This window comes from Notothenia rossii (genome assembly GCF_949606895.1).
Source record: "Notothenia rossii genome assembly, chromosome: 9".
Lineage (NCBI taxonomy): Eukaryota > Metazoa > Chordata > Actinopteri > Perciformes > Nototheniidae > Notothenia > Notothenia rossii.
In genome coordinates, this window is record NC_136907.1 from 52,096,292 (window position 1) to 52,122,459 (window position 26,168).

General features: G+C 40.0%; 3 protein-coding genes across 5 annotated transcripts; 2 read left to right on the forward strand and 1 right to left on the reverse strand.

Moving 5' to 3' along the window:
- The first annotated feature begins 314 nt into the window (after nucleotides 1-314).
- Nucleotides 315-4,448, forward strand: zte38 (zebrafish testis-expressed 38). The gene is made up of 12 exons (XM_079652412.1): nucleotides 315-651; nucleotides 868-1,012; nucleotides 1,640-1,703; nucleotides 1,857-1,893; nucleotides 1,980-2,000; nucleotides 2,093-2,119; nucleotides 2,227-2,294; nucleotides 2,388-2,536; nucleotides 2,630-2,862; nucleotides 3,816-3,861; nucleotides 3,953-3,996; nucleotides 4,092-4,448. The coding sequence occupies exons 1-12, from the start codon at nucleotides 601-603 to the stop codon at nucleotides 4,158-4,160; spliced, it is 954 nt and encodes a 317-aa protein (XP_079508538.1). The 5' UTR covers nucleotides 315-600; the 3' UTR covers nucleotides 4,161-4,448.
- aldh9a1b (aldehyde dehydrogenase 9 family, member A1b) lies at nucleotides 4,186-20,115 on the reverse strand. Of its 2 annotated transcripts, none has more exons than XM_079652407.1 (12): nucleotides 18,933-20,115; nucleotides 17,181-17,397; nucleotides 16,120-16,265; nucleotides 15,451-15,580; nucleotides 13,559-13,693; nucleotides 12,002-12,198; nucleotides 8,725-8,865; nucleotides 8,455-8,643; nucleotides 8,291-8,378; nucleotides 6,621-6,762; nucleotides 6,040-6,152; nucleotides 4,186-5,353 (listed from the first exon to the last, which is right to left on the reverse strand). In XM_079652407.1, the coding sequence occupies exons 2-12, from the start codon at nucleotides 17,356-17,358 to the stop codon at nucleotides 5,259-5,261; spliced, it is 1,554 nt and encodes a 517-aa protein (XP_079508533.1). In that variant the 5' UTR covers nucleotides 17,359-17,397; nucleotides 18,933-20,115; the 3' UTR covers nucleotides 4,186-5,258. The 2 variants fall into 2 exon arrangements, with proteins under 2 accessions (XP_079508533.1, XP_079508532.1); XM_079652406.1 differs by lacking the exon at nucleotides 18,933-20,115 and adding an exon at nucleotides 17,616-17,763.
- Nucleotides 17,896-25,665, forward strand: uck2b (uridine-cytidine kinase 2b). 2 transcript variants are annotated; one of them, XM_079652408.1, is made up of 8 exons: nucleotides 17,896-18,135; nucleotides 21,237-21,281; nucleotides 21,358-21,517; nucleotides 22,160-22,256; nucleotides 22,664-22,806; nucleotides 22,899-22,996; nucleotides 23,410-23,458; nucleotides 24,255-25,665. In XM_079652408.1, exons 1-8 carry the CDS (start codon nucleotides 18,031-18,033, stop codon nucleotides 24,389-24,391), a joined length of 834 nt encoding a protein of 277 aa, XP_079508534.1. In that variant the 5' UTR covers nucleotides 17,896-18,030; the 3' UTR covers nucleotides 24,392-25,665. The 2 variants fall into 2 exon arrangements, with proteins under 2 accessions (XP_079508534.1, XP_079508535.1); XM_079652409.1 differs by lacking the exon at nucleotides 21,237-21,281.
- The last annotated feature ends 503 nt before the right edge of the window (nucleotides 25,666-26,168 follow it).

The window sequence follows — 26,168 nt, forward strand, 5'->3', positions numbered from 1 at the left end:
TATGCAGTTATAACATATTAGGTGTTTTTGCTGCTATACTGTTAAGAGTAGTGTTGGTAACTGATGTAACTGGTTGGAAATGTCAGTGAGTTACCTTTCCCATATTTGACCTAAATTTGCACCTACACACTTTCACCTGTGATTGAATGCCTTGAAAAGGTAATATTGCAATTTTGTATTCATTAATTACCTATACTTATTTATTTCACAGGCGTTTTAGCTTAGATAAAGTAAAAATGTGTAATTGACATCAGTCAATTCAATGTAAAAAATGACTTCCGGTCATTTACGTACAGTAAATCCGACAATGTACTGTTGGTGTACGGCACGCAGATTAGTGGCGGGAAAAATAAACAGAGATATCCTGTCTAATGTATAGGTAATTTTTGTGTTTTATTAACATAAGCTTAACCTGTTAAGACTTCCTATAGGCGTTTTAATACAACATAGCATAAACATATTCAAAATGAGCCCGTGAGGAAAGGTTTCATTACTTTAATAAGCGTCTGCGTCACTATCTGATATTGAATGTTTGTATTCATCTTGTTAGCTTCGTGTTAGCTTAGGTAATTAATCAGTAGCAATAGTGATAAGGTGAAAATGGCTGCTGGGAAGATGTGCACCAGGAAGAGCAAGGAGGAAACTGCCGAGGTTTGACCACAACACATTTAAGCTAAAATAACATGTTTACCATTTGTTTTAATAAGTGTGTATATCTATAAGTGTACATTAACTTGATGTTTAAGTAAGCTCTGGAGGACATTTTACGTAGACAACGGCGCCATCGTGTGGGCCTTCAAGTCAAATGTAGCTCCTGTTTTCTCCTTTACTTAACGTCTTTGTTTGTTCCTTTTAATCTTATAAAAGTGGATAGGATTGTTCCTGAATGACTTGAAAACGGAGCAGGAGTCACTCGTTTTTGTCAAGAGGATGATGGCGTTGGCGGTGTCCTCCATCACCTACCTCAGAGGGATCTTTCCAGAAGATGCCTACAGGTCCAGATATCTGGAAGGTAAATATTAAACACCCTCAAATAGCCTAGAAGTTTAGGAAAATAAGGACAATTCAGGCATTCATCTCTCAATGGGTGTGTTGTTGTTGTTGTGTAAATTGTAGGCTACCCTAGCTGTACTGTGAACCCATGAAAGTCTGAGAAGAATATACATTTGTATGACTTTAGCCAACACATAAAGTAGTATACACTTAATAAAAGGCTCTTACATATCTAAACTCTAAACAGATGTATGTGTTCTATAGGATCTATGTGAAGACATACTGTAAATCTGTTGCACTCCAAATATGTATTTATATTACAGTATTACAATATGGAGTAAAATACTCCAATCCACTGTACACAAAATGTTACTTATTTCTACTTTCAACCTTTTTGTCACTTGCACTATTTTATTTTATTTCTCCTCTGACTATTATAATTTCTTTGTATGTCTTAAGTTTCTAGTATGTTGCATTGCTGGAAGAGCCGAGGACTTTTGGGTTGGGGACTGGATTTTGATTGCCAAACTATGGTGTAGCTATTGTGCATATAACAATATTGCCTTGAACTTTATATTGTCTCGGTGGTAATCATTGCTCTTCATCAAAAAGTAATACATGCAGTTTTATTCTGCCATTCCCACAGATTTGTGCATCAAAGTTTTGCGTGAAGACAGCAACACTCCTGGTGCCAGCAAGGTTGTGAAATGGTAATTACAAAATTCCTGCCTTAATGCTCCCATAATAAACATTAGTACTGGCCACATTTGCTAGCTCAAGGCGTAGCGAGCTCAAGAAGTAGGAAGTCAGCAGCGATAATAAGCACTTGGAGACTGAAGGTCTAATTATTTATTTTTTTGCAGGATGATGGGCTGCTTTGATGCTTTAGAGAAGCAGTATGTAAGTTAATGCATCCGTGAATAATTTACATTTGTATAATATGTTTTCTTTTTTTGACTAATTTTCAATGTTGTCCTTTTTAACAGCTCCAGGTTGTTTTCATTGGGGTAAGTCAATCGATAAAGCAACACTTAATGGCAACACATTGCTTACAAAAAGAAAACAGAACAATAACTCCGTACATGTTATTGCAATATAGGTGTACACCAATCCAGATGAACCTAATGTAAGTCATTTTAAAAATATAAAAATATTAGCAGAAACCCAATTTTGTCAGATCCCAGCATGAAGCTTGATCATCATTGAAATACATTTCTTTTTCTCCTTTTGCAGTGCATTATCGAGTCGTACCAGTTCAAATATAAATACACTGAGAAGGGGCCTGAGATGAACATACTCAGGTTAGGATTATACTTTCTATGTTTGAGTAAATAAGTTAGAAAAGGCTTCCACGTGACCAAACTGATGTCTCGGTTACCTCCATGAAACCTCAGGAACAACGATGTGGAGATGCAGGTAACACTGGAGGACACCAAAAAAGCCTCAGTGCTGCTCATCAGGAAGCTCTTCCTGCTCATGCAAAACCTGGAAGCCCTCCCCAACAACGTGTACATCACCATGAAACTCTACTATTATGATGACAGTAAGATTGTGTCTCTGCCCAATCAAATAAATAAGAATCTTAGCGTCATACCTCGGATAATAGGAATCATCTCCTTCTGCTCTTCTTTCAAAGTCACCCCGGCCGACTACCAGCCCCCAGGCTTCAAAGAGGGCGAATCTGATAGCCTGTGGTTCGAAGGCATGGCCGTGCACTTCAGGGTGGGCGAGGTGCCGACGGCGTTCCACACCTTGCTAGTGCGCGTGTCAGCCGATCAAAGCCGGCTGGAGAAGCTTCAAGAAGGGAATCACCTGAGGGACAGCAAGCAGGATTCTCTGAGTCATCCTGCAGAGAGCGAGACCATCGAGGTGGGGCAGGAAGGAGGATTTTTAAAGTGCTGGAATTAACTTATATATTTGTCTCACTGTAAAACTGGCACAAAATTCCCTTTTTCTTCTTTTTTGTTGTAATTTATCCTAAAAAGAACTAAATCTAGCTTATTCATGTTAAACAAATGCACAAAATGACTATTCGTTTATCAGTTAATCATCCCGTGGTACCTTGAATTCTACCACGGGATGAAATATAGTATACGAAGAATAAACTCCGAATTTCGCAAACTCCTAATCAACTACTGCAGTATATTCCAAGACCCATTAGGTTGTAAGCTCACTACTTCCCAAACTCATGCATAATTCAGAAAAACCTTACTATTTAAAACACTTTGGACATGCACAAACATTAGCATGCCTGCCCAAGTGTGACACTGTTGGTTTGAGCTATTAGTTGATTTGTATGATTTAATAGTCAAACATTTATTTTATTTCTGTTTTGCAAAGAGTCATTTCAGTGAAGTTAATTTGAGTTGTCGTTCACGCTTTTATTTTGAGGGCTGATTCAGGCACCAGGTGATCTGGGTATTTAATGATTGAAAAGTGAATACCTTTGGAATACCACAAAGGCATATGTTGTTGTCCAGGGAACAGGAGAACAGGTAAAGCCATTATTCATTGTACTTTTTGATCGTCTCGTAAATGAGACTTGGATTATACTGCATGAGTTGTGTGAGTTTGTTAAATAGATATGTTTACATAATGCAAACCCAATTATCATGGCTTCCTCAAGGTTTGTTTGAATCTTTTTTCACCCTGGAGGTGAGAAAACATTTTCTTCAAGAATTCAAGTTTATCGGGACTGAGTAATTAATTGACCAATGGTCGTTTTTGTGGTTGAAGTATTCATTTAAAGTCATCTCATGCATCAAGGTTGTTTTTCTTGTTTGCTGTAAGTTCCTTTAAATTGTTTTTAATACCGGTTACAGGACCCTCTTAAGAAAACATACGAAGAGGATCTGCCTTCTGAAGATGGTAAGTCTTCGCTGCTCTCAAAACAGTAAATCTGTAAAAAAGCTATCCAAACTAATCAAAACGTTAACACTGCTGACTATCCTTTGAACAGAATCTGCTGCACAGTTCAAGAAACCTAAAAAACCCATGGCAAAGGTACAGTTGAACTAGCAGAGGCATAATTATATTGAAGTATTCAGGTTACTGAAAAATGTGACACAAAGAAAACTTGACTTTCTTTATTATCTTAGAGAAATGCAGCTACCAAAGATCTGTCGCGGAAGAAGAGGATTCAGCCACAACATCAAAAAATAAAATAAGCTGTCAGCAATGAACACACAAACATAAAATAATTCTTCATTTTATTGCAATGTTAACACTGTTTAATGTTATGTTACAATTGGTTACATGTGAAAATGCGTTGGACAGTTTCTTTACATAATTAAAGTTCTAATTAACACAACTTTGTACAAAAGGCATATTTGAAGTGTACAGTCTAGCCTATTAATCAATATCTGTTCAAGTAGCTTAATTTATTATTGTATTTTGCATGTATAAAAATATATTTATATGATTGTTGAGGAAATAAAGCTTGACTTGTAAACATATTTGTTCTCCGGTAGAAATATTATTCTGCATACAGTACGGATTAAAGAGTTTTTTTAGCAAGAATACATACGGTGCAAATCATATAAATCAATACATGTATGCACAACAAGCGGAAAATTCATCGTTCAGCCAATACTGAGGACCTATTAGTTTAATCCATTTGGCGCAAATGTTAATTGAAATGTGCTTTAGATGTAAATGTCAAATTTCCGCTATAGGGAATGGGAACCGCGGTGCATTCTGGGGCTAAGAGAAGCTTTAGGCAGAAACAGACAGTTGGTGTGTACCTGTCTGTATTTTAAAAATATCAAAAATGTAGAGGCCCATGTCAAGTTCACAAACGGGGGGATACTGGACCTTCAAACCTACAGGTTCAATGACAACTATAATGTCACACAGACAGGGGTAAGATAGCTAATGTTATGCTAACGAAATGTCGACTTATTATGCATAATTTATCTGCCAGTACACGTATGTGCGTATACTGCAATATTTCATGTTGTAAATCATATTCCCGGTTTGTGTTGCTGTAGTTCAGCAATTATCATCACTTGCAGTATACAGTCAGCTACTTTAAAGTTTAATTTTAAAGGGACTTGCTGTTCCTGATGTCACTTTCCCATTCCCTATTCCCTATTTGTAGTTAATTTTCCCTCAGTTTAACATTAAAATGACATTCAGAAAAATAGAAATGGCTCATTTTCAGGAGCAAAAAGTTTTGATGGTATTTCCCTGAAGCTTTGTACTGGTCCACACTTTGAGTGTCTGTCGCAGTTACAGCTCCACCTTCCTCTCCATGCATCTCTGTCCTAGAAGAGGCTGTCCACATCTCCCATCTCCACATAGACACTCTTCAGCTGGGAGTAGTGTTCAATGGTCACCTGACCGTTTTCCCGCCCTATGCCTGGTGAATGTAAAGAAAAGGAAGTAGTCTCCACAGTGATCAAATAAGCTAACGACTCTTGTTTAGGGAAGGTTTTTTTATACACTGAAATTATACCAATAAAAACAAAATCGCCTGTGATTGCGTGCTAACCTTTATGTATACAGTCTAAGGTCCTAAAACCTGATAATGAGTTAGCATTTTACCACCTTTGGTTACTTCATCAACCTAAAAGTGAACAGTTTTTTGAACCTGCTTTTGGTTTGACGCCTGAAATATGTTCCGTGGTTAACATCTTGTTTTATGATATGAAATATATCAATACATAGCCCATTTGTAAATCTCAAGCTTTTATGAGTCATAAAAACAACGGTGGCTTATAAGTGACTAAATAAGACCAAACATCACGCTGAACATTAGCTTAGCGGTGGCGATGATTAGCGGGCCTTCTGATTGTGTTGTTTGTTTATAGCGGAACGTTGCATGCTTAAAAAAATCACAAAGTGGTGTTAAAATGTGAAGAGTTTCGTGCTGAACAAATTGTGTAAGTATCATAAACGTTTGCCAGCTTAGTTTCTGCAGTATTTGAGAATTCCAATATTAAATCCCATTGCTTTTGTCGAGGGAGCTCCTGCGATGCTAACTTCCTGATTTGACTACAAAAACAGGTCCTCACTGCAACACTCTACACAGCCTACAGTCTGTACCTGACATTTTGAAGCCTCCGAAGGGCACCTCCACAGGGGTGATGTTGTAGTTGTTGATGAAACAGGAACCAGCCTTCAGGTGTTCCACCACACGATGGGCTCGCTTCACATCACTACGGGAACATAAAGAAACAAAATCTAAAAGGTTCAAAACAATCCCTATTTAGTTGTGTTGATTTTAACCACTATTTACCCAAGCCTTTGTGGTCTATCAATAGTTAAATTTTACTTTTTTGTCCCTTAACTCCTAATATTGCTTCTTTCAACCTTAATTGTTCAGAAAAGTTAAATAGAATAACCTTTTAAAAAATTTCTTAAAGAAAAGATGGGATGGGATCTACAGCGCTACACTGCTGTCTTTTTTTGAAAGTGTTTTGACCTATGATTGATACATCTGCAAATATATTGCAATAATATGATGAGATGTTACTGTATTGTATTTAACACATTTGTTATAGGATAATTCTGTTTTGCCTAAAATAAAATCTCAAAAGATAAGGCTCATACTTCACCAACACCACTTTTTCAAAAATCTAATTTACTAGCCTGCGAGATTGCCCTGAATGTGTCACCACACCAACCTGGTGAAAACTCCTGCAGCCAGTCCCAAGTCGGTGTCGTTGGCTCTCAGCAGCACCTCCTCTTCACTTTCAAAAGACAACACAGACATGACAGGACCGAAGATCTCCTCCTTCACACAGGTCATCTCATCTGTGCAGTTACCTTAACGAGGACAAAGAGAAAGCCAATGGTGTAAAGTAACTAAGTACATTTATTCAAGTACTTTACTTAAAGGTCTCATGTCATGGCCATTTCTACTGATCATAATTCCATTGTTGAGGTATACTAGAATAGATTTACATTGTTCAATTTTCCAAACTCACATTGGTTTCTCATACAGCATCTCTGTATAGTATGTGTATTCAGTCTCTGTCCTAAACGGCTTGTTGGAGCTCCTGCCCCCCCATCCCTGTGAGCCCACTGTGCTCTGATTGGTCAGCTCGCCCACTCTGTTCTGATTAGTCAACCACCCTTACAGCGGAAAATCAGTGTTTATGTGTTACAATGGCGTTTGTTAGCAACCAGGAAATGACACCAGTAATGACAAACAGATGAAAAGGCTGCGTGGGGTCTGGGTGCAGTGTTGGCGGGACATTGAGGGGCTCGCTGCTCCGCCCTTTGAGGCTCGAGGAGCTGACAGTGTGAGCTGGATTACTGGTGTTGTTTCCTGGTTGCTGCGTGGGGTCTGCGAGACAGCGAGACACCGCGGAGCTCAGCCTAATCACATACACCCTCACAGCCTAAGCTCCGAGTGTATGTGTGTACGGAGCTCCACACAGCACCGCGGCTGAGAAAAGATAAGGCTGAGTGAGTGTGTGTGTGTGTGTGTGTGTGTGTGTGTGCGGAGCTCTGCAGATTGGTCCATTTGGACCGTTACGTCACAGTGACCAGGAAGAAAAAAATGGAAAAAGAAAAATCTCCAACGAGGCGTTCTGGGTCAGCATAGACAGGTCCCTTTCTGTGTTAGAGTTTTAGTCGATACAGGGTGTACTTTGAGGGTTTGTGACTCTGCAGACCGTTTACATGCAGAAAAAGCTACATAACACACAAGGGGACGGGTAATAACCGGAAAAGCATGACATGGGACCTTTAAGTATCAGAATCAGAATACCTTTGTTCGTCCCACAGAGGGGAAATGTACATTGTTACAGCAAAAGAGAAGATGGAGAAAAAAAACTAAACCACTATTAAAGAGGGCATGCACATTATATTAAATAAGACCTGAGTTACACCTGGGGTAAAGTTCACCCCAGCTGTACCTTTACCAGCTTTAAAAACAATTAACAATCAACAATTATAATCAAAACTTTTATATATAATATATATTATTCTAAAATGGGCCAATCTGCATAATGAGAACTTTTACTTTTGGTACCTTGAGTATCTTACTAATACTTTTGTATTTTACTGAAGTAAGATTTTAATTGCAGGACTTTTACTTGTAATAGAGTATTCCTACACTCTTGTACTTCTACTTAAGTAAAAGGTCTGAGTTCTACTCCCACCTCTGAAGAAAGCACAAACACTGATGTCACCTAAACTGCATTCAGATAGTGATGAATCCCCTTTGACTCCTGACAACATACTTTTAATTACATCTTCAAAATTGGGAGAGTAATAAAATAGTGCGCCACACTTTCAGAGATCTTCTGAATGCATTACATCATGGAGGAATCAACAGAAGTCTTACCCAATACACATGGAGTCATGTAGTATCCTCCTCTGAGTTTAGGATCTGATGGGACAAAGGGTTCACCTCCGCACAGCACCGTAGCTCCCTGGAAACGGTACGATTAACGTCAAGGATATCAAAATTGTACTCGCTTCACACGAGCCTATGAGGACAAGCCTTACCTCTTTCTTTGCCTGGTCAACAAAGGACAGGACTCTCTCCAGGTGTGACCCGCTGACCAGGGCTCCCATCCTGGTGCTCTCCAACAGCGGGTCTCCTATCTCGATCGCCCGCGTCCTCTTCACCACCTCCTCCACAAACTCTGGCAGAATGCCCTTATGAACAAACACCCGCGTCCCGTTGCTGCAGACCTGTGATACATTTAATTAAATCAAGTATGCTTCCATGTGCAGATTGGACATGAACATACAACATTCAAACACACTATTTACCTGGCCTTGAGACAGGAAGTTGGCCATGAGGGCTCCCTTCACAGCGTTCTCCACATCACTGTCCTGAAAGATGAGCAGAGGAGATTTCCCCCCCAGCTCCAGAGTCACGTGCTTTACTCCCTTGGATGCCATCTCCATAATCTGTGTTATCGAATTATAATACAAAGAATTAATATTCCCATTTATTACCTGTATGTTCCAGGATGATTTTATTCAATATATCATGCTGATAAAAGCAATACAAAGTTGACAATTAAATTCATTTTATTGTCAAACGGTTTAAAAAAGTGCAAAAATAAGACATAATGGAGATATGTGAAATCACACCCCGATAAACTATCCAAGGCTTAAAGTAGGGGACGCTGAACATAATAAATGTACAATATATATAACTAACACATCGGGATTTGGAGAGGTCATGTATCGTACAGGAACATTACAAGCTAAACAAAACTTAGAGGAGCCTATTCTGCTCATTTTCAGGATCATATGTGTCCTCTGTGCCTCTACTCGGGCATGTCTCCATGCTTTAATGTTCAAAAAGCTCTTTATTTTTCTCATACTGCCGGTGCTGCAACACCTCTTTTCACCCTCTGTCTGAAACCAGAGCCCAGTCTGCTCTGATTGGTTAGCTGGCCGGCTCTGTTGTGATTAGTCAAACACTTAGAGATGTCCCACGTACACTGTGTTGGAGCGCTAGCCTGAGTGTTACGTAGGGATGTTCCTATGTTACAGAAGGAAACAAAGGAGTCCAATGGAGGCATTTCAGGCAAGGTTAAAAAATGTCTGCTATTATTATGAGTAGCCTATTATTATTTGTATAATGCGCTTTCTGCCTTCCTGTCATTAGGAGTTAGAAATAATGTAATAGATTAGATTAGAACCTTCATTCTCCTAAACTGCTGGGACATTTCCCTATAGCCAATACCTTTATATGTTCTACTCTTCACTTACTTGTCAGCATAGGTCGGCATTGATGTACAGAGCCGACAAAAGACCTTGTTTATATTGGCATCATATTGAGAGGTACAGTGACGCGTCCTGAAACCAGGAAGCAAGCTGCTGGTTCCCTCGACAAAAAAGCAATGGGATTTCTCCACAGGGTTTTGGAAAATAGCTGGAAATAAGGTCTGTGGAAAACAAACCTGTTTGATAAATGCACGTTTTGTTCAGCCGGATAATCTCCACATGTCTACCCTACTTTTATCATTTACGAAACATAAATCTAATCAATAGATTCATGCCCGGCGCCGTGGGAGGGCCAGGCCCTCCAATTTGACATTCCTGCCCTCCCCTAATAAACACGTTTTTTATTATTTATAAAAATAATTTTTTTTTTTTTTTAAATTATAAATAAACTGTGAATTTTTATGCTACGATGTATGTGATGTCAGATAGTAACTTAAAAATAAAAAAAATAAATGCATGTGTCTGTTGTGATTTGTGATTCGTTCACATTTAGACCAATCACAGCGTCACACTCTGCCGCCTATTCTGGATTTGTTTATTGTGCATTCTGTAGACATTTCTGTTTGAATTACAAAATGGACATCAGAAATTGGCTTAAAAGGTCTAAGGATTTATTAAAACGAAATAGCGATGAAAGAACTGCAGCCGATGGTGCTGCTGGCGACCCTGCACCTGCCGTTGCAGCAGCACGCCTTAATGTCACAAGCTTGACCTCGGCAAACCCCGGGACTGAGTTAGCGAGCCCAAGCCTTGACTCATCAAAGCGGCCGCCACCAACGCTGTCCTCCGAGGCACAGCTCCTTGTGCCCCTACCATCACCACCTGCGCTGCCACACCCTGTACCACACCCGCCACCATCCTCCTCCTCCTCCTCCTCCTCCTCCTCCGTGCCGGTGCCTCCACTACAGACGCCACCTTGCAGCACATCAACAGGTACTATTGGGCCAGCAACCGCTCAAAGACCAACAGCCCCAGATGATCTTGGGGTTAATAAACCCAACCAGGTGAAACTGATTGTTTTCAAGAAAGAAGCACACTTTTGCCACTGCATGGTACAACAACAGACCATGGCTTGAATATTTGTTAAAAGCAGACGCAGCCTTTTGTTTCCCCTGTAGACAGTTTAAAGTAAATACGTCTTCATCTGATGCGGCTTTTACTGTCAAAGGTTTTTGCGACTGGAAACACGCATTACATACTGATAAAGGACTGATAAGGCATGCCGCATCAAAAGAACACATTTCATGTGAGAGTTGTGGAGAGAGAGACAGATACGCAAGGAAACAAATAAGGAAATTACTACTTTGGTGCAAATCAGCTGGCACGGAACTGCTATTACGTGTCGTTGATATTATAGTTTTTTTAGCTGTCAACCAACTCCCTCTCAGAGGTGATCACGATTCACTCCACAGCATGTCCGAGTGCAGTGCATAGGAAAATAAACCATGCCCAAGGCGGGCTAAACAGTTCAACGTCTCCGTCTCCATATTTCTTTCCTGAGGAAGCTACCATCCTTAACCAGTGTGCCTTGCTCGTGATTTACCAGTATTTGTGCTGCCACGCACACAATTTTTTAAAAGTGGTTTCTATGTTGCCCTTTATTTGTGTATGTATTTGTGATAAGTGTGCGTCTTTATGCAATGCTTTTGGCCATGCTGTTTGATATATATTGTGCCGCTGGCCCGCAGCACATGACGGCTTTGTTTGCCCTCCCATGAAAATCATATGCCCTTCCTTTAGATTTGTTCTGGCGCTGGGTCTGAATAGATTATAAAAGGGTTTTAGGACGCGTCACTGCACTAGAAGCCAACTCCATCGATCAAGCTGGCTGAAACGTTCTCTCCCTCTTCTTCTCATACTCCCTGTCACTCTCCTTTAACTCCTCCGGTGACTTTCTTTTATTTGAAGATAGTTTTTTTCCCTGCGCTTGGCCGGTTACCGCTGGTATTAAAAACATTTTGGCGAATGATTAGGTGGCGCGATAGTCTGTAGTGAAGGAGCGCGCTCCCGCTCACGGGAGCCTGCTCGCGCTGCGCTCCGCAGCAAACAGCTGTTTGCTTTTCACCCAACAACGACAAGCGACTCACAAAACGCTATGTTGTAGCGTTAATAAACGAAACAATTTAACAAAATTGCTAGTCAAAATACCAATAACACAGGACCATTTTTTTTTTTTAAAGCAATATTTTTAGTGGCCCGAGCGGGCAAGTGGAAAGTACGTTATGCTGGCCCGGGGTGTCTAAATAGTGCTTCCGGGCCAGTGGGCCATTTATAATGTCGAGCCCTGCACCGTGTATATAACACTGACCTTCTTTCCTGTGGGCACGCTCCCGGTGAAGGACACCTTAGCTACATCAGGGTGGTGGCAGAGCAGGCTGCCGGTCTCCTGGCCGCCCTGCACCACGTTGTACAGCCCCTCTGGAGCTCCGGCCATGGCGTAGATCTCTGCCAGCAGGACCGCCGTCACAGGGGTCACCGGGGAGGGCTTGAACACCATGGAGTTGCCTGTTTTAGATGACAGACACAAGATTTGAACAGTGAGAAAAGGCAGCGACTGTGATATTGAGAACAAATCCAATCAAACATACTTCTTCACATATGCATGCACATATGTTTTATATAAAGTTATATCAATTTAGACATGTTAAAAATAAACATTTGTCAAGGCCATTGGTGGCGCTGTGTCCTGTGCAGCTTTGCTTCCTGAAATGTCTGCTGACAAAAGGTTACGCCCACTTCTTTAACACAGCCATGGCTGGTGATATGTTTTGATTTATAAAACAAAATGAGAGGGGTGGTGTAAGGTCCAAAAGGGTTGTTTGTTTGTTTGCAGCATGCCATAGAAGTGTGAGATGCTTTATAAATAAGGCTTATCTTTACCAGGATGTAGTCTTCACTGTAAGGGGACATTTCGTAGAACCTCGTCAGTGAGAACAACTCTTTGTACACCGAAGCTCTATGAAAAATAACCAGGATTCTTGACATTCATGAGAAATGCTGCGATACTACATAACTACCCACTGTTGTTTTTCAAATGCAGTCTCGTCTTGTAGAATGAAATAACAAGAACGTGATTTAAATATTATAGCAGATCAAATGTCATTTAACAATTCAGCTCAGGTCTAATGTTAAACAACCGAGTGTGGTAGTGAAAGGGAATTTATGTGTTTTCTCACAGTTTTCCAACTATGTAGACACATTATACTGTACATAGCCCTAACAACAACAAAATAAGACTTTTTATATATCAAACTAAACCATTCTGAAAATCTATAACTCAACAAGGAAAAACTCACTGAAAACTGTCCAAAACTTAAACAAAATGGCAAATTCCAAAATGTAATCCAACAAAAATGTCTAAAATGTGACCCTGCTGTAGTGCCATCCATAGGTGAAGTGCCAGAACCTTTTTCAGGATTGCTCCGTTCAACTAGCATACCTAACCTGACATGTAACTGTGGCTTAAATAGCAGAGTATGTTTGAATGAGTGAGTTATAGCAGTGTTTGTCCAATAAGCCACATCTAAAAAAAAACCACTACCAATTACAGAAAAATGTTTCCAATATTTATCCAATAGCACAGAATTCAAGAAGGATTGTATGCAATGTGTAGAAGATGTTTGGTCCAATGTATAAAGTACTTTATAATGTTTTAACTTGTAGGTTTATCCAAACACAAAAAGGCTATTGGATCTTCTTCACATACTAACACCACATTTATGATTCTTGTAGCGTAAATGCAACTGGCAGAAATAAAAAGCTAACGTAAGGCTGAATAACAAACAGACATAGTTGACCTTAAAGAAGGCAATATGTTGTGCTAAAGCTAATTGTTATGGCTAAGAGCTTTAATAGTCTCCGTTACCACAGGCCAGGGCTGGAGCAGATTTCCAGGCAGCGATCTGGAAAGGATAGTTCCAGGCCCCGATGCCGACGCAGACGCCCAGAGGCTCCCTGCGGGTGTAGGCGAACGATCCCCCAGGCAACTGCACATGCTGGCCTTGAGACACGGAATATAGGTGACATTTTTAGGATTCACATTTCAAAGGTGCAGCGTACATTGGAATGTGTTGCCTAAGCATTTTCTCTTACCAACACATACAATATGACAGCTGTACTTCTCAGGGTTCAGGTTGAGTGATGTTAAATAGATCTGACAACCAAGTCATATCACAGTAACGGTGTTAGTAGTTTCATATTTATATTTGTATTGTTGTGCTAACATTTTGATTATGTTTCAGTTGAATTCCAGTTTTGATTGACTATTTTTGTTGGGGTTAGATATTATGTTTCAGAAGTACGTAGATACAAAAACATACAGAATAAATGTTTAGAGAACTTTGTAGGAATGGCCATAACTTTAAAATCTTTAGATGTGGGAATAACCTCAAGTTCTCTTACTTCACAGAAACTAAATTGAGGTGATTAACAATAGACCTGCGAGGAAGAGCTTGGTTGAATGTGATTTGGTTGAGTACAATATATCATGTTCTTGTTATTAAGGTGTAATAGACAATAACAACAGGGAGTATATTGTGAATTATTAACGGTGTCATGCCATCTCCTACAATATCATGTCTGTTCGAACTCTGTGGAAAAATAGTTTACAAATATTTATGATCTCTCCTTTTTTTAGGGAGTGATATATTACACCAATAAACCTCAAATATTTTTGATTTATTTCATTTTCAGTTTAATCACAATATTTCTCACTACATTTTTAAGTTAAATGGCTAAAAACCCTGGTAAAGCAACATCTTATTGGTGGCTTTCCACTAAGTGATTATATAGTTAGATATTGAGTAGAATGTCTTTCTGTTTATTAGCTACTATATTGGTCTCGAGACCCTCCACTTTGTAAATTGATACGGCACATATTTTGATTCTACGAGTAAATGTTCTTATTCTTATTGTCTTTTCATTTTTGTATATTTATATTTATTGTAAACATTTATTTTTTATAATCATTTTTCAACTTAATTCCTCCTATTAGTCTAGCTGCCAGCTCACAGAGTCCTGTTGTGAACCCGGAAATGTTGAGAACCCAATGGTTTTATGAGAGAAGTATATAGTACGGGTCCCCAGAACATAGAAACTGCCGGATGCTAACTTGCATATGTTGGGCAATTTAAACAATAGGCATAAATTGAATTTATAAGCAGGAATTACGATTATAGCCTTTTTGGGTCGGATTTAAAGATTTAGAGGACTCTGCATCATTTGTATTGGAAAGATTGCCTATTGATTCGATGAAAAGTTGTCCACAGTAGAGATAATAATTTGTATCTTGTGCTCTCTATATCCAATGCTCGCAACACTACTCATGGTAGTCAAAATCAGCCCACCGAGAGTACTAATATGGCCACTTTATGGTGAACACTGTAATGTTTTATCCTGAAAATGTCAGACATGGATTCGGCATTCTCAATAACACCCAAAACCAATCCAAAATTGTCCAAATCCGCCAAGTCATTTTTTTAACTATTGTTTACATACGCTATACTAACTGTGCAAATTGCCCAACATATGCAGGTTAACATCCAGCAGTTTCTATGTGCTGGGGAACGGTAATATACATTTCTATCATAAAACGTTGGTGTACTCAACATTTCCTTGTTCACTAAGCTGGCAACTGGACTATATTGTGTTAACACCAATGTAAATGACTTACATGACTAAACCTACTTGGCAAAAAAACCTGATTCTGATCGAAAGTGGGAAAACACGTAAGTAATGAGCGAGTTGTATTGTACCAACCTGCCAGAGTGGTGGCCAGCGCTGCATAGTACTCTATACACAGTCTGCCCGAATCCACATCCAGACGAGCCTCTGTGATGGACTTTCCGTTGTTGACTACTTCAATTTCAGCTATCTCCTCTCTCCTGCGCTGTGCATGAAATCCAGGGTAAGTGTTACACATCGTGTTTGTGTAATCACAACAGCTCAGATCCATAACTGGAGTTACAAAACAGGCCACTCTTTCTTCATCAAGTACAGGCACTCTCTGACCTTTTAGGGAACCAAATTTGACCTGCAGTCAAAATACCCTCTGTTAGGACTGCATGATTTAAAGAAATAACTAATTGCAGGTATGGGAGGGACTACATTTTTGCAGTCTTTTCATTTAAAAAAATTAGAGGCTCTGTAGCAAATAAATGTTTTATTAAGTGTGAAAGAATACTATTCATAGGCCGGGATATCTCTGCAATAAAAAAATATTGCATTAAATAAATAATATTTTAACAGATATTCTCCTTCCTGCTACTTGAATATTGCACTAGTCCATATGGCGATGATGATAACATGTTAATTAATTATGCAGCCCTTCTCTCTGCAACAGTTCTTATGTCATCTGGGCAAATGTACATATTCTAGTAGCAGAGACTGAAGGATAATAATTTGGAGAAAATAGATTAAGAAAAACACCTCAATGATGTGAGCAGCTTCTATCATGATCTTCGCCCTCTCCATCCCAGACATTTTGCTCCAATGACCAAAGGCAGACTTGGCAGCCTCCACAGCCTGATTAACCTCCGCCGCACCACACGGCTCTAAAGGGCACAGGACTCGCCCTGCAAAGTGAGACACGTGATGGTAATAACAGTTAAGTACACAGGTTGTAAATAAAATAGCATTTTTTACTTTGTTAGGCCATGACTTGTTCACATAGTATGCACTGGCTAGGCCTGGACACCACAGGATGTAACGCACTGAGAATACAGCTTAGTTTTTACACTGTCTTTTCCAATGAGAGGCAAAAATAAGGAGCACCATTCCGCCTGATGAGTGGGCTGCACACAAGCTGTGCTCAAATGGAGTCACGAAATCTGAATTAAAACAAGGAACCCAGCCAGACAGAGCATTATAGCACAGCACTTTTTACAGTGAATTCTAACTTATTCAGTTGGTTTTAAATTGGGTTTTATACAGATACTCTATAGATATTTATATTTCTACTGTTGATATGTATATAGTAACTGATTATTTTTATTTTGGATCTTAATGTTGTCCTTTTTGCTTATTTCTTAAACGTATTTGCAATGCATTGTAAACATGCTGCTGCAACAAAACAAGTTCCAATTTAGGATCAATAAAGTATATCTAATCCAAACTAATCTATAACTAGGTTTTTAAAAACAAAGACATGAAGTTAGTGCAATAAAAGGCTGGCAATCAATCAGTACCTTTCCTTATTTTGAGGTTTGTTGTCCTAAACAAGCTAAGAAGGAAATGATCCAGCTGAATGTGGCTGACAGGTTGACAGAGAAACCCATTTTGAGTAGCATCTCTGCTGTGTAATAACGAAGTTATGTTTAATAGCCAGCCAGGAAGTGGGAACTTTATCTGCTCCACTGATACTGCTCAGGGTCAGGGACCATTCAACTGGTTGCACAACAAAGGTGCCATGTGTGGCTTTTTAAGAATAGGCATGTTAATAATCACACTAAGTACTTTTGATCTGAATATCAAATAATTGTGTGTCTCACCTGTTGCAGGTTCGTAAACATTTTCGTTGTTGCATTTCTCTTGGCTCGTCCGTCGTTTCCCTCCCCAGAAGTTTAGCGGGACCTTGATGTCCACTGATCCCGAAGAAAGGCACCGTACAGCGGCCGCGAAGGGAGGGACAGCCGGCCGCCGCAGAGAAGTAGCGAGCCTATGGAGCATGCTCAAAAATGGCTCTGTTGCTCCAAGTTTAGCCGATAACTGAAACATATACATTCTATGTGTAAATGCCATGCAGACATTTCCCTTATCTAAAGCAAACCCGACTACATTGGGAAACGTCAAAAGCTGTTTTACTTCAGTAGTTAAACATTAGCTTCAGCAAGTGATTCTGTAACAAGCAAGCCACTTTTTTCTCGTTTTGTATTGTTTGTCATTCACAACGTTTCACGAATATATGTAAGGTTTGTCAAACTTACCTACAAGCTTCTTCCCACGCGTACTTTAAGTTGATGTATCTAAATAACGGTTTATGTAAAGTTAAGTTAGTTATTTATCTGATTAGCTACAAGGGCGAGGAGCAACTAATACGACCGTTGCTGGGAGTGCCATTGGTTGATGGGGGCTGGCGGACGTCAAAGCGTAAGAGACGATTGGTTATTTTCACTGCCAATCACAAAAAAGAAAAATGCAGATAATGTCTATATATGTATATTTTTAAGTAGAATATAAACAACGTAGATCACAGTCGACCCTTTAAATAAAAAAAAAATACATGTAAATAAATTAACGTAGAAACGAAAAAGCGGATAAATAAAGTGAATGTTGATGCTGTGGGAGGAGCTCTACTTCAATGATATTCCAGCACAGCAGCTCTGACTGTACACTGCAAGCATGGCCGGGGACAGTGAAACACATCTTAGGGACCGTGGCGAGAAAACCGACGTTATCCGACAACCTTTTCTCATCGGTGTATCTGGAGGCACCGCCAGTGGCAAGGTTGGCATCCTAGCTAGCTAAATTGACGTTTTTTGAGAATTGTCAGGGTTCAGCTTTGAGCTAAATCACAGCCAGAGGTTAGCCTGCAGCCGGTGGCTAGTTGGCCGCGTGGCCAAAGCAACGCGACGTTGAGATTTGATTGACATGTCTCTCCTCTATTTAGCCATCGTGTGCTTGTACCTCTTGCACTCATGGCTGTAAACTGGCTGCTTTAATTGATTTCGTGTTTGTTCATTTTCCTTTTTGTACTGGGTGGGCGGTCAATTTAAACTACGTAGAAACACTGTTAGCCCACTTAGCTGTCTAACATTAGCGGAATTCCATCACATTCTAGCATTACTGATTGTGCTAACGTGAAACAATAGCTACTGCTAGCCCTATTCTCCAAGCTGTGGGAACTGTTTGCACACATTTTGAACCACACGAATGAATGTCGAGGACATCTTTATGATAACACTGTGTACCATTGATCAGACACATGTACAGCTTGTAGCGTTAATTGTGTTTTTAAGTTCGAGTGACCTGGAATAACCGCTTACGTGTAACACCGTTATAGATGTTCGTGTAATGAATCATAACGCAGGCGCTAGCGGGAAATGCCATCTCTAAACATTTCCCTCAATGCGCCCACGTCCTTTGTCTTGTATACTCTAACCGTATACAGAAAATCCGACTTTGAACCGTCGATTTGAGTTCTGTAAAATGTAATTATTCAAGATCAACTTCTTCATAAATTCACCGTTATTTTAAAGAGCAAGTTCATTTTATATTGATTTGCACAGTAGTGCTGAACTTACGGTAGCACTGACGTCCTTCTTGTTCCAGTGAGAACACAGACGTGGATGTTATCGAATACGTCATTGTTTTCCTTTGTTATGAACCGGGTGGAGTATTTCTGGCCTGACAGCGGTGAAAAAGGGACCTCGTGTTATCAAAGGACACCAGTTGAATTGATAAGCTTGACACAACCAAACCACAACAGAAACTAAAGTGTCTTATCCCGACTGTTAGTGACTGTAACGGGTCTTACTATGAGAGATCTAGTTAGCCTACAATACAGAAGAGGGGCCATAGCCCTCCCAACTTTGTCCCAGATACCAGCACGCTGGCTGCGGGCCTGTGTTGTGCTTCCCATAGACTGTGTGTATATATATATACTTCCTGATAGCCCCACACAAGGGGCTGGAGGAAGGAGTGACTGTAGTGATATGACGCTAGACAGGACCAGCCTTACTTGGTAAGGTGACTGCTCATTGATTGGACGATGCCAGCTTGTGCTTCCTGGTCTGTAAGCAGACTCCAGCACAGTATGCATGGAAAGAGAGGAGGGCAGATTCAGCACTTTCATCCGCCCTCTAACTGATGCTCAGTTATCACAGAAAAGCTTTTATTTGTTTTCCATCGGTACTGAATATTTTAATCTTCCTTTAAAAAAAGTGCCATGTAAAATAAATGACCAGCTATAAAGTGACTTTGCTAAAATGAAAGCAATTATTTGATGTTTACGACATCTTCTTAATTACAGTTATGGCCTTAGTGGTGCAGGAATGAGTCCCAGAACATGGAAATAAGTAAGCCTTTTCCACATTAGCGATAGCTAACAAGTGGCTAAATGAGACCTTTTAAACACCAAGCTGAACAAGAGTCCGCCTTTAGCTTAGGAGTGGTGACATGAAGTCATGCAACCGTGATGCAGGGCCTAAAAAAAGTAGTTTATATGTGGATATAATCCAGATAAACGAACGTCTGACGTATTGTATGAAGTCTAAGTATCATGGAGTGTTTGCAACCGATTTTCTGCAATATTCTGAAATCCAATGGAAAATCCCATTGCTTTTTGTCGAGGTAGCTAACTTTTTGAGTCGCCCTACTAAAATACGCCATCACTGCACCACTCTATTGGATCAAGATTAAATATAGAATAGGGCTGCACGATATTGAAAAAAACTGACATCGCGATTTCCCCCCCCCCCCCCTGCGGTATATATTACGGTTTTTTTAACTATATTTAACCGGATGAAGATATTGTCTCCACAGATTCTTTAAGTATAGTATCTAAGCGATCCGATCTCGCGACGGGAAGCAAACACAGACATCACAACACGTACCTTTACAGAGCTTTTACGGGAGATCGTCTCACCGTAGCTGTCAATCTGATCAAAATACGTGTTCAATGGCATTAAAACGAGAAAAAAAGGCGGCTGAATCGGTTAATCCATAGGTTGATAATGTGTCTGTGTAATAATTTTTTTCATTTATAATCCATAATTCCATTTTTATGTAAAAATCGGAGAGGAAAAGTTAGCTGCTAATGGTAGCCACCAGTGTTTTGATGGTCTGCAAACTAGCGGGGCGGGGCCTGCTGTGATCTGATCAAGAATGATTGTGATTGGTTGTTTGCTGTGCATGCAGGGGAAGTTCTACACACACCAACATATGAACAAATAAGGAGTGAGAGTGACGCGTAGCCAAAACCGGAAGCTGCATACACTCTGGTGGCTACCATTAGCAGCTAACTTTTGTGCTCCGATTTTTACATAAAAATGGAATTATGGATTATAAACAATTGCTTCAAAGCCACAGATACATTATTAACCTATGGATAAACCGACTCAGCCGCGTTTTTTCTTGTTTTAATGCCATTGAACACGTCTTTTGATCAGATTGACAGCTACGGTGAGACGATCTCCCGTAAAAGCTCCGTAAAGGTACGTGTTGTGATGTCTTGTGTTTGCTTCCCCTGTCGCGAGATCGGATCGCTTAGATACTATACTTAAATAATCTGTGGAGTCTCAGCTTTAATCGGATATATTGTATGTGCAGTTTCGATAAGTAATAAGGGTATCTTTATTTTGAATTCTGTGCTAAAGTGCGTTAGCATTTTTTTTAAAAATGAATAAAACCGCATGTCCCTGCGGTGTGAATATCACTCATTCGCATATCGCGGTTATCGCCATGACACGGTATATCGTTCAGCCCTAATATGGACTGATTATCAGTCAGAGAATTGACCCTTTGATGCCACGTCCTGTGAAATGTTGCAAATAAAACAACCATTCAGCTCTAAAGTGGCTGCGTCCAAATTCATTGTGTTTTAACAGAGACAAAGACAGCAGAGCCCCGTGGATCTGCCCAGTCAGCACTGGGTATGAGATACATTTAGTTGTGTAGGTCAGCCGGGCCGAACATGGGGTGGTCACTTATTGTTATCTGTTTCCGCAGTCGTCAGTATGTGAGAAGATCATGGAGCTGCTGGGCCAGAACAAGATCGACCATCACCAGAGGCAAGTGGCCATCCTCAGCCAGGACAGCTTCTACAAGGTGCTGACCCCAGAGCAGAAGGCAAAGGCACTGAAGGGCCAGTTCAACTTCGATCACCCAGGTATGCCCACACTGGATATGGTGAAGCAGCTAATGCACTTCTCTAGAGTATATCACCTCCACCGGACCGCAGCATGCACATGTTTGCTCTCCTTATCACAGTTTGCAGTTGCCTCAAGTACTTTTTAAACAATTTGAGACCAGATACGGAAAGTGGGTTAAGTATTGACATTTTCAGACTTCTACCAAATTAATTTCGTATGTAAATGCAATCCTTTGTGCAGTAAGTAACAGCTGAGGCTGTTTAAGCATAACGTTTTAAAAGAAAATGAGGCTACAGTGACATTTAATTGCTTATTCATACAAGCAATTGGGCTTGTGTTCAGCAGCATTTCTTCTAGCGTTTTATTTGGCAGTTGCACTGACTCCATTTTTGGTGCCCAACTTTGCCCCCTCCCGCTCCTGCTTCCTTTCTCAGCTGGTTTTAAATCCCAACAGTCAGCAGGCCTTTCTCCGAGACAGCTGCTGTACGGCTCACAGACTGAACCCAACACCTGTTACAGGAAATGGATTCATTGCTTACTAAACATGCAGCGCGGGGTCGCACATGTCCATAGGCGCACACAAGGCCGGTTTAACTAGGACTAAGTAATATGACCATATGAACATCCAAGCTGATAGTTTGTCTTTTCTTTTTTCTCAGATGCCTTTGACAGTGAGCTCATAATGCAAACACTCAGGAAGATCCTGCAGGGGGAGACGGTCCAGATCCCATTGTATGACTTTGTTCATCATTCCAGGTAAGCACCTCACAGGAGATATACAAGAACTGGCCCCTGAATAACTGGTGTGTGTTGTATTTAAAACCCGGGAATTAGTTGGCCTTTAGCACTACTGACGTCCCTTGTTTTGAATTGAAATAAGGTCTGGTGCTAACAAAAGCTTAAATAAGACTACTAAAATGAATCACGCTGAACATTAGCCACCTTAAGCTTAGCGTTGCTGACGTGAAGTCATGCAACCATCATGTTGTTTGTATATAGCCTTACGCTAGCTATTTACTTATGGCGATTGCATTAACGCTTCAATTATTATACCAGTGGGGTAAATAGGTAACTTGAACGTGTAATCGGTTCAAATTGGCACCTGTCTAAGTGTAGTCGCTGACGGACATGAGGGAATCTCTTCCATGTTTGTATTGTTCCAGGAAAGAGGAGTTCATCACGGTGTACCCAGCTGATGTGGTGCTGTTCGAGGGCATCCTCATGTTCTACTCTCAGGAGATCAGAGATCTGTTCCAGATGAAGCTGTTTGTCGACACGGATCCAGACACACGGCTCTCTCGCAGAGGTGTGTAGTTTTGAAAAGAGCACCTGCTTCCTTTTCAGTTATTGCATTGAATGGCTTGTATTCATATTTGTGTGTGATATTCTCTGTTTCAGTTCTCCGAGACATCAGTGAGCGTGGCAGGGAGCTGGAGCAGGTGCTGGCTCAGTACATCACTTTTGTGAAACCGGCCTTTGAGGAGTTCTGTTTACCAGTAAGTGATGTGCCGGCCTTACAAGCGCCTTTAGTTTTTGAAGTAGAGCCTCACTGATACACTGGGATGCCAAACATTACTAACCAATATTAGCTTCACGTTTTATGTTGGTTTTAATGTATTTCATCCCATGTAAAACAAGAAATGACAGCACAGAAAAGCCAAAGATGTATTTGAGGTAATTAAGAAAATGTCAAAATACGTTGTTAGTCCACCGGGGAGCACTGATTGCTTAAATACATATAATTCAAGTGTCCCGATTCTTTACGAATTCTATCAAAAATGTTTGTATATATTTTGAGTAATTAATGAACAACTACTTGTTGATGAATAAATGACTCCCAAATGTCAGTCTTCCGTTGTGCAGTATACAACTGTTAAAAACATCTTTTCTCTTTCTCTATTTCTCACAGACAAAGAAGTATGCAGATGTCATTATTCCACGAGGAGCAGATAACCTTGGTATGGATTTGTATTCTACAGTACATAGACTGCCTTCTTGTTGATCAGGCTCCTATTGGTGGATCAGAAGATTTCCACAGATTTAGCACATCAAAGTCAGTTTACAACCGTGTAGAGTTAAATAAACATCAGTTGTGTTTAAAGACTACTTTAAAAATGATGGGGTAAATCTGGTGATTTGGAGGCTACATTAGCTGCTACAGAGTGGTGCAGGAATGAGTCCTTAAACCCGGAAATGAGTTGGCGATTTAGAACTTCCGGCTTTCCTCATATCAAGGGAAAATTTACAATTTATTCTACAGCATAAAATACGACAGAAAATACCTGACTCGAGAATGGCTGACGTTTTTACGCATCTTCAAACGGGACTTGCTAACAAGTGTAGTGCAGTTTGTATATAGCCTTAAGCAAGCTATTTACTTATGGCGATTGCATTAACACTTCAATATCATAACCGTGGCATTAATATGTGCAGATTATCCTGCTGAACTAAACGTGCCAGTATTGTAATCGTGAGTTTTCAAGAGGCTTTAATTTCTGCTATATTTGGGGAAAACATTTAAAAAATCCCTCTTTGTGTCAAGGTAGCGATGCTTACTTCCAGGCCGTCCTACAAAAGTACATCATCACTGCATTACCATAAATCCCAGGTCTCTGACCAAACTGTCAGCTAGTTGGTTGCATACTTATTTCTGCATCCATTTTGATATATTCTTTATAACTGTCCATTGTGATGAATCGGTTGAGGACATTTTCCAAGATTTCTAACCATCTCTCTCTTCCTCATTCCCTGCAGTCGCCATCAACTTGATAGTACAGCACATCCAAGACATTATGAACGGCGGACCAAGCAAGCGCCACAACGGTTGCACGAACGGCCACGTTGCCCCCCGTCAGCGGAGGACCTCGGAGTCCAGCAGCCGGCCTCATTGACCTCGTGGCACCTCTCTCACGGGGCGGAGAGGGGTGTGGGAGCTGCCTGTAAATAATGCCTGTCGGCATCACTGTATTTAAGAGAGGAAAAAAAAGAAATGCAAAAAGAATTGAAATGCCTTTTATTATTATTATTATTATTATTATTATTATAATAATGACTACTCATGTTATTGGTTACCTTCATTGTAATTGTTGATCATTTTTTCAGGAGGTTTAAAACAAGTAGTTGTGATGGGTTTAAATGACCTCATGCATTTTTCCTCCCAGGTTGCTTTTTGTTTTTTGATGTATCCTCGCTGCTCCATGGAGTTTCATGCCGCTAATGAATAAAAGAGGGGAACCCCCTTTTTTTTTTTTTTTAATGACTGATAAAACTTGAAGCCGTAATGCCAGCGGGAGTCTGATAAATGTTTGGGTGTGTTCCAAATGATAAGGATTTGAAGAAGAGTTGAAGAAAACCAGGATTGCAATGTGTATTTGTACTGACAATCTATGGGTGTCTTTCAAACCCTTTTCTTCAGTGTTAAAGATGTGTTATTCAAGAGGTCTGTTTACTACAAAGTGTCCATCACTGACTACACACTACAGGATTTGTTTAGTACTGATTCTCATGTGCGGATTAATATGACCACCAGACCAATGAAGCCTAAGGCTGGAAGGATCAGCTGACTACTGTATCAACCCAGTCTAGTGTTGCGGGTATTGTTACACTCTTAATTAAAATATTGATATATATCCCAATCAAAAGAAAGCAAACAAACACTTATTTTGAGAGTGAGATTAAATTAATTATTACAAAAATGTAGATATGTGAATTCCTCTATGAAGTCCCTATTTTTTTTGCTGGTTTTTCTAGCTATCACATGGCAAAAAAAAGCCCGCAAGATTATGATATGAAATATATACTCTGGTTAGGAATACCATCATGATATTAAAATGCCAGACAAAGGTGTTCGGTGCCACAGCTATATTAGTTTCCCCCAGTGTATGGCCATTAACCACCAAGACCTACCGCATTGCCTCAGGTTAATATGTACAGCAAGTATCCACAGTAGGGGCCAGTTTCCATTCTTTAAGTTAAAGATACAATAAATAAAAAAAAACTGTTGAATCAATTTTGTATTCCATGTGCTGTATTTGTTGTGTATGGTGTAATTGAATGACTGATTTGTACCAGGAGATTTGTACAGTATGGCTGTTGCATCGTCACGTTTTTTTTTTTGATGAATTGTGACAGATTGCTTGGTGTTCAATAAACTGATGCAGCCGAATTTCGTTGTCTGAAACGTTGGGATTATTTTGTGTCAGATGCGTTCATGAGATTTTCATACACGTGTGAACGCATCACTGGTGTACACGTATGCGAACAAAGGAACATTCTTATTGAAATCATATTGAAATACGGTATGTTGCAATCGACAGCAATAAGTAAGTAATTGAGCGTCAGTGTCCAATAGAGGGCGCAATATGCTAATAGAGTAAAGGTCCCTTTAAGTGCTGACGGATATGTGAGGATTTGGATGTTGGTTATCGTCCATACAGTCTAATGTTATCGTCTCATATAACTAAAAACAACCAGAAAACAATACCCGACAAGCTAGGCTTAGCAAAAACTCATGGTTGACGTACTGTATGTGGTATTAAATTACAAATAAGTTATTCTAATACAAATAAATAAATTGCACGTAATGTAAGAACGGTGAACGTTTTCCATATTCTTTTTCAACGCTATGCTACTCGACTTCTAGAACAAAACAGCCGTCGACACGTTACT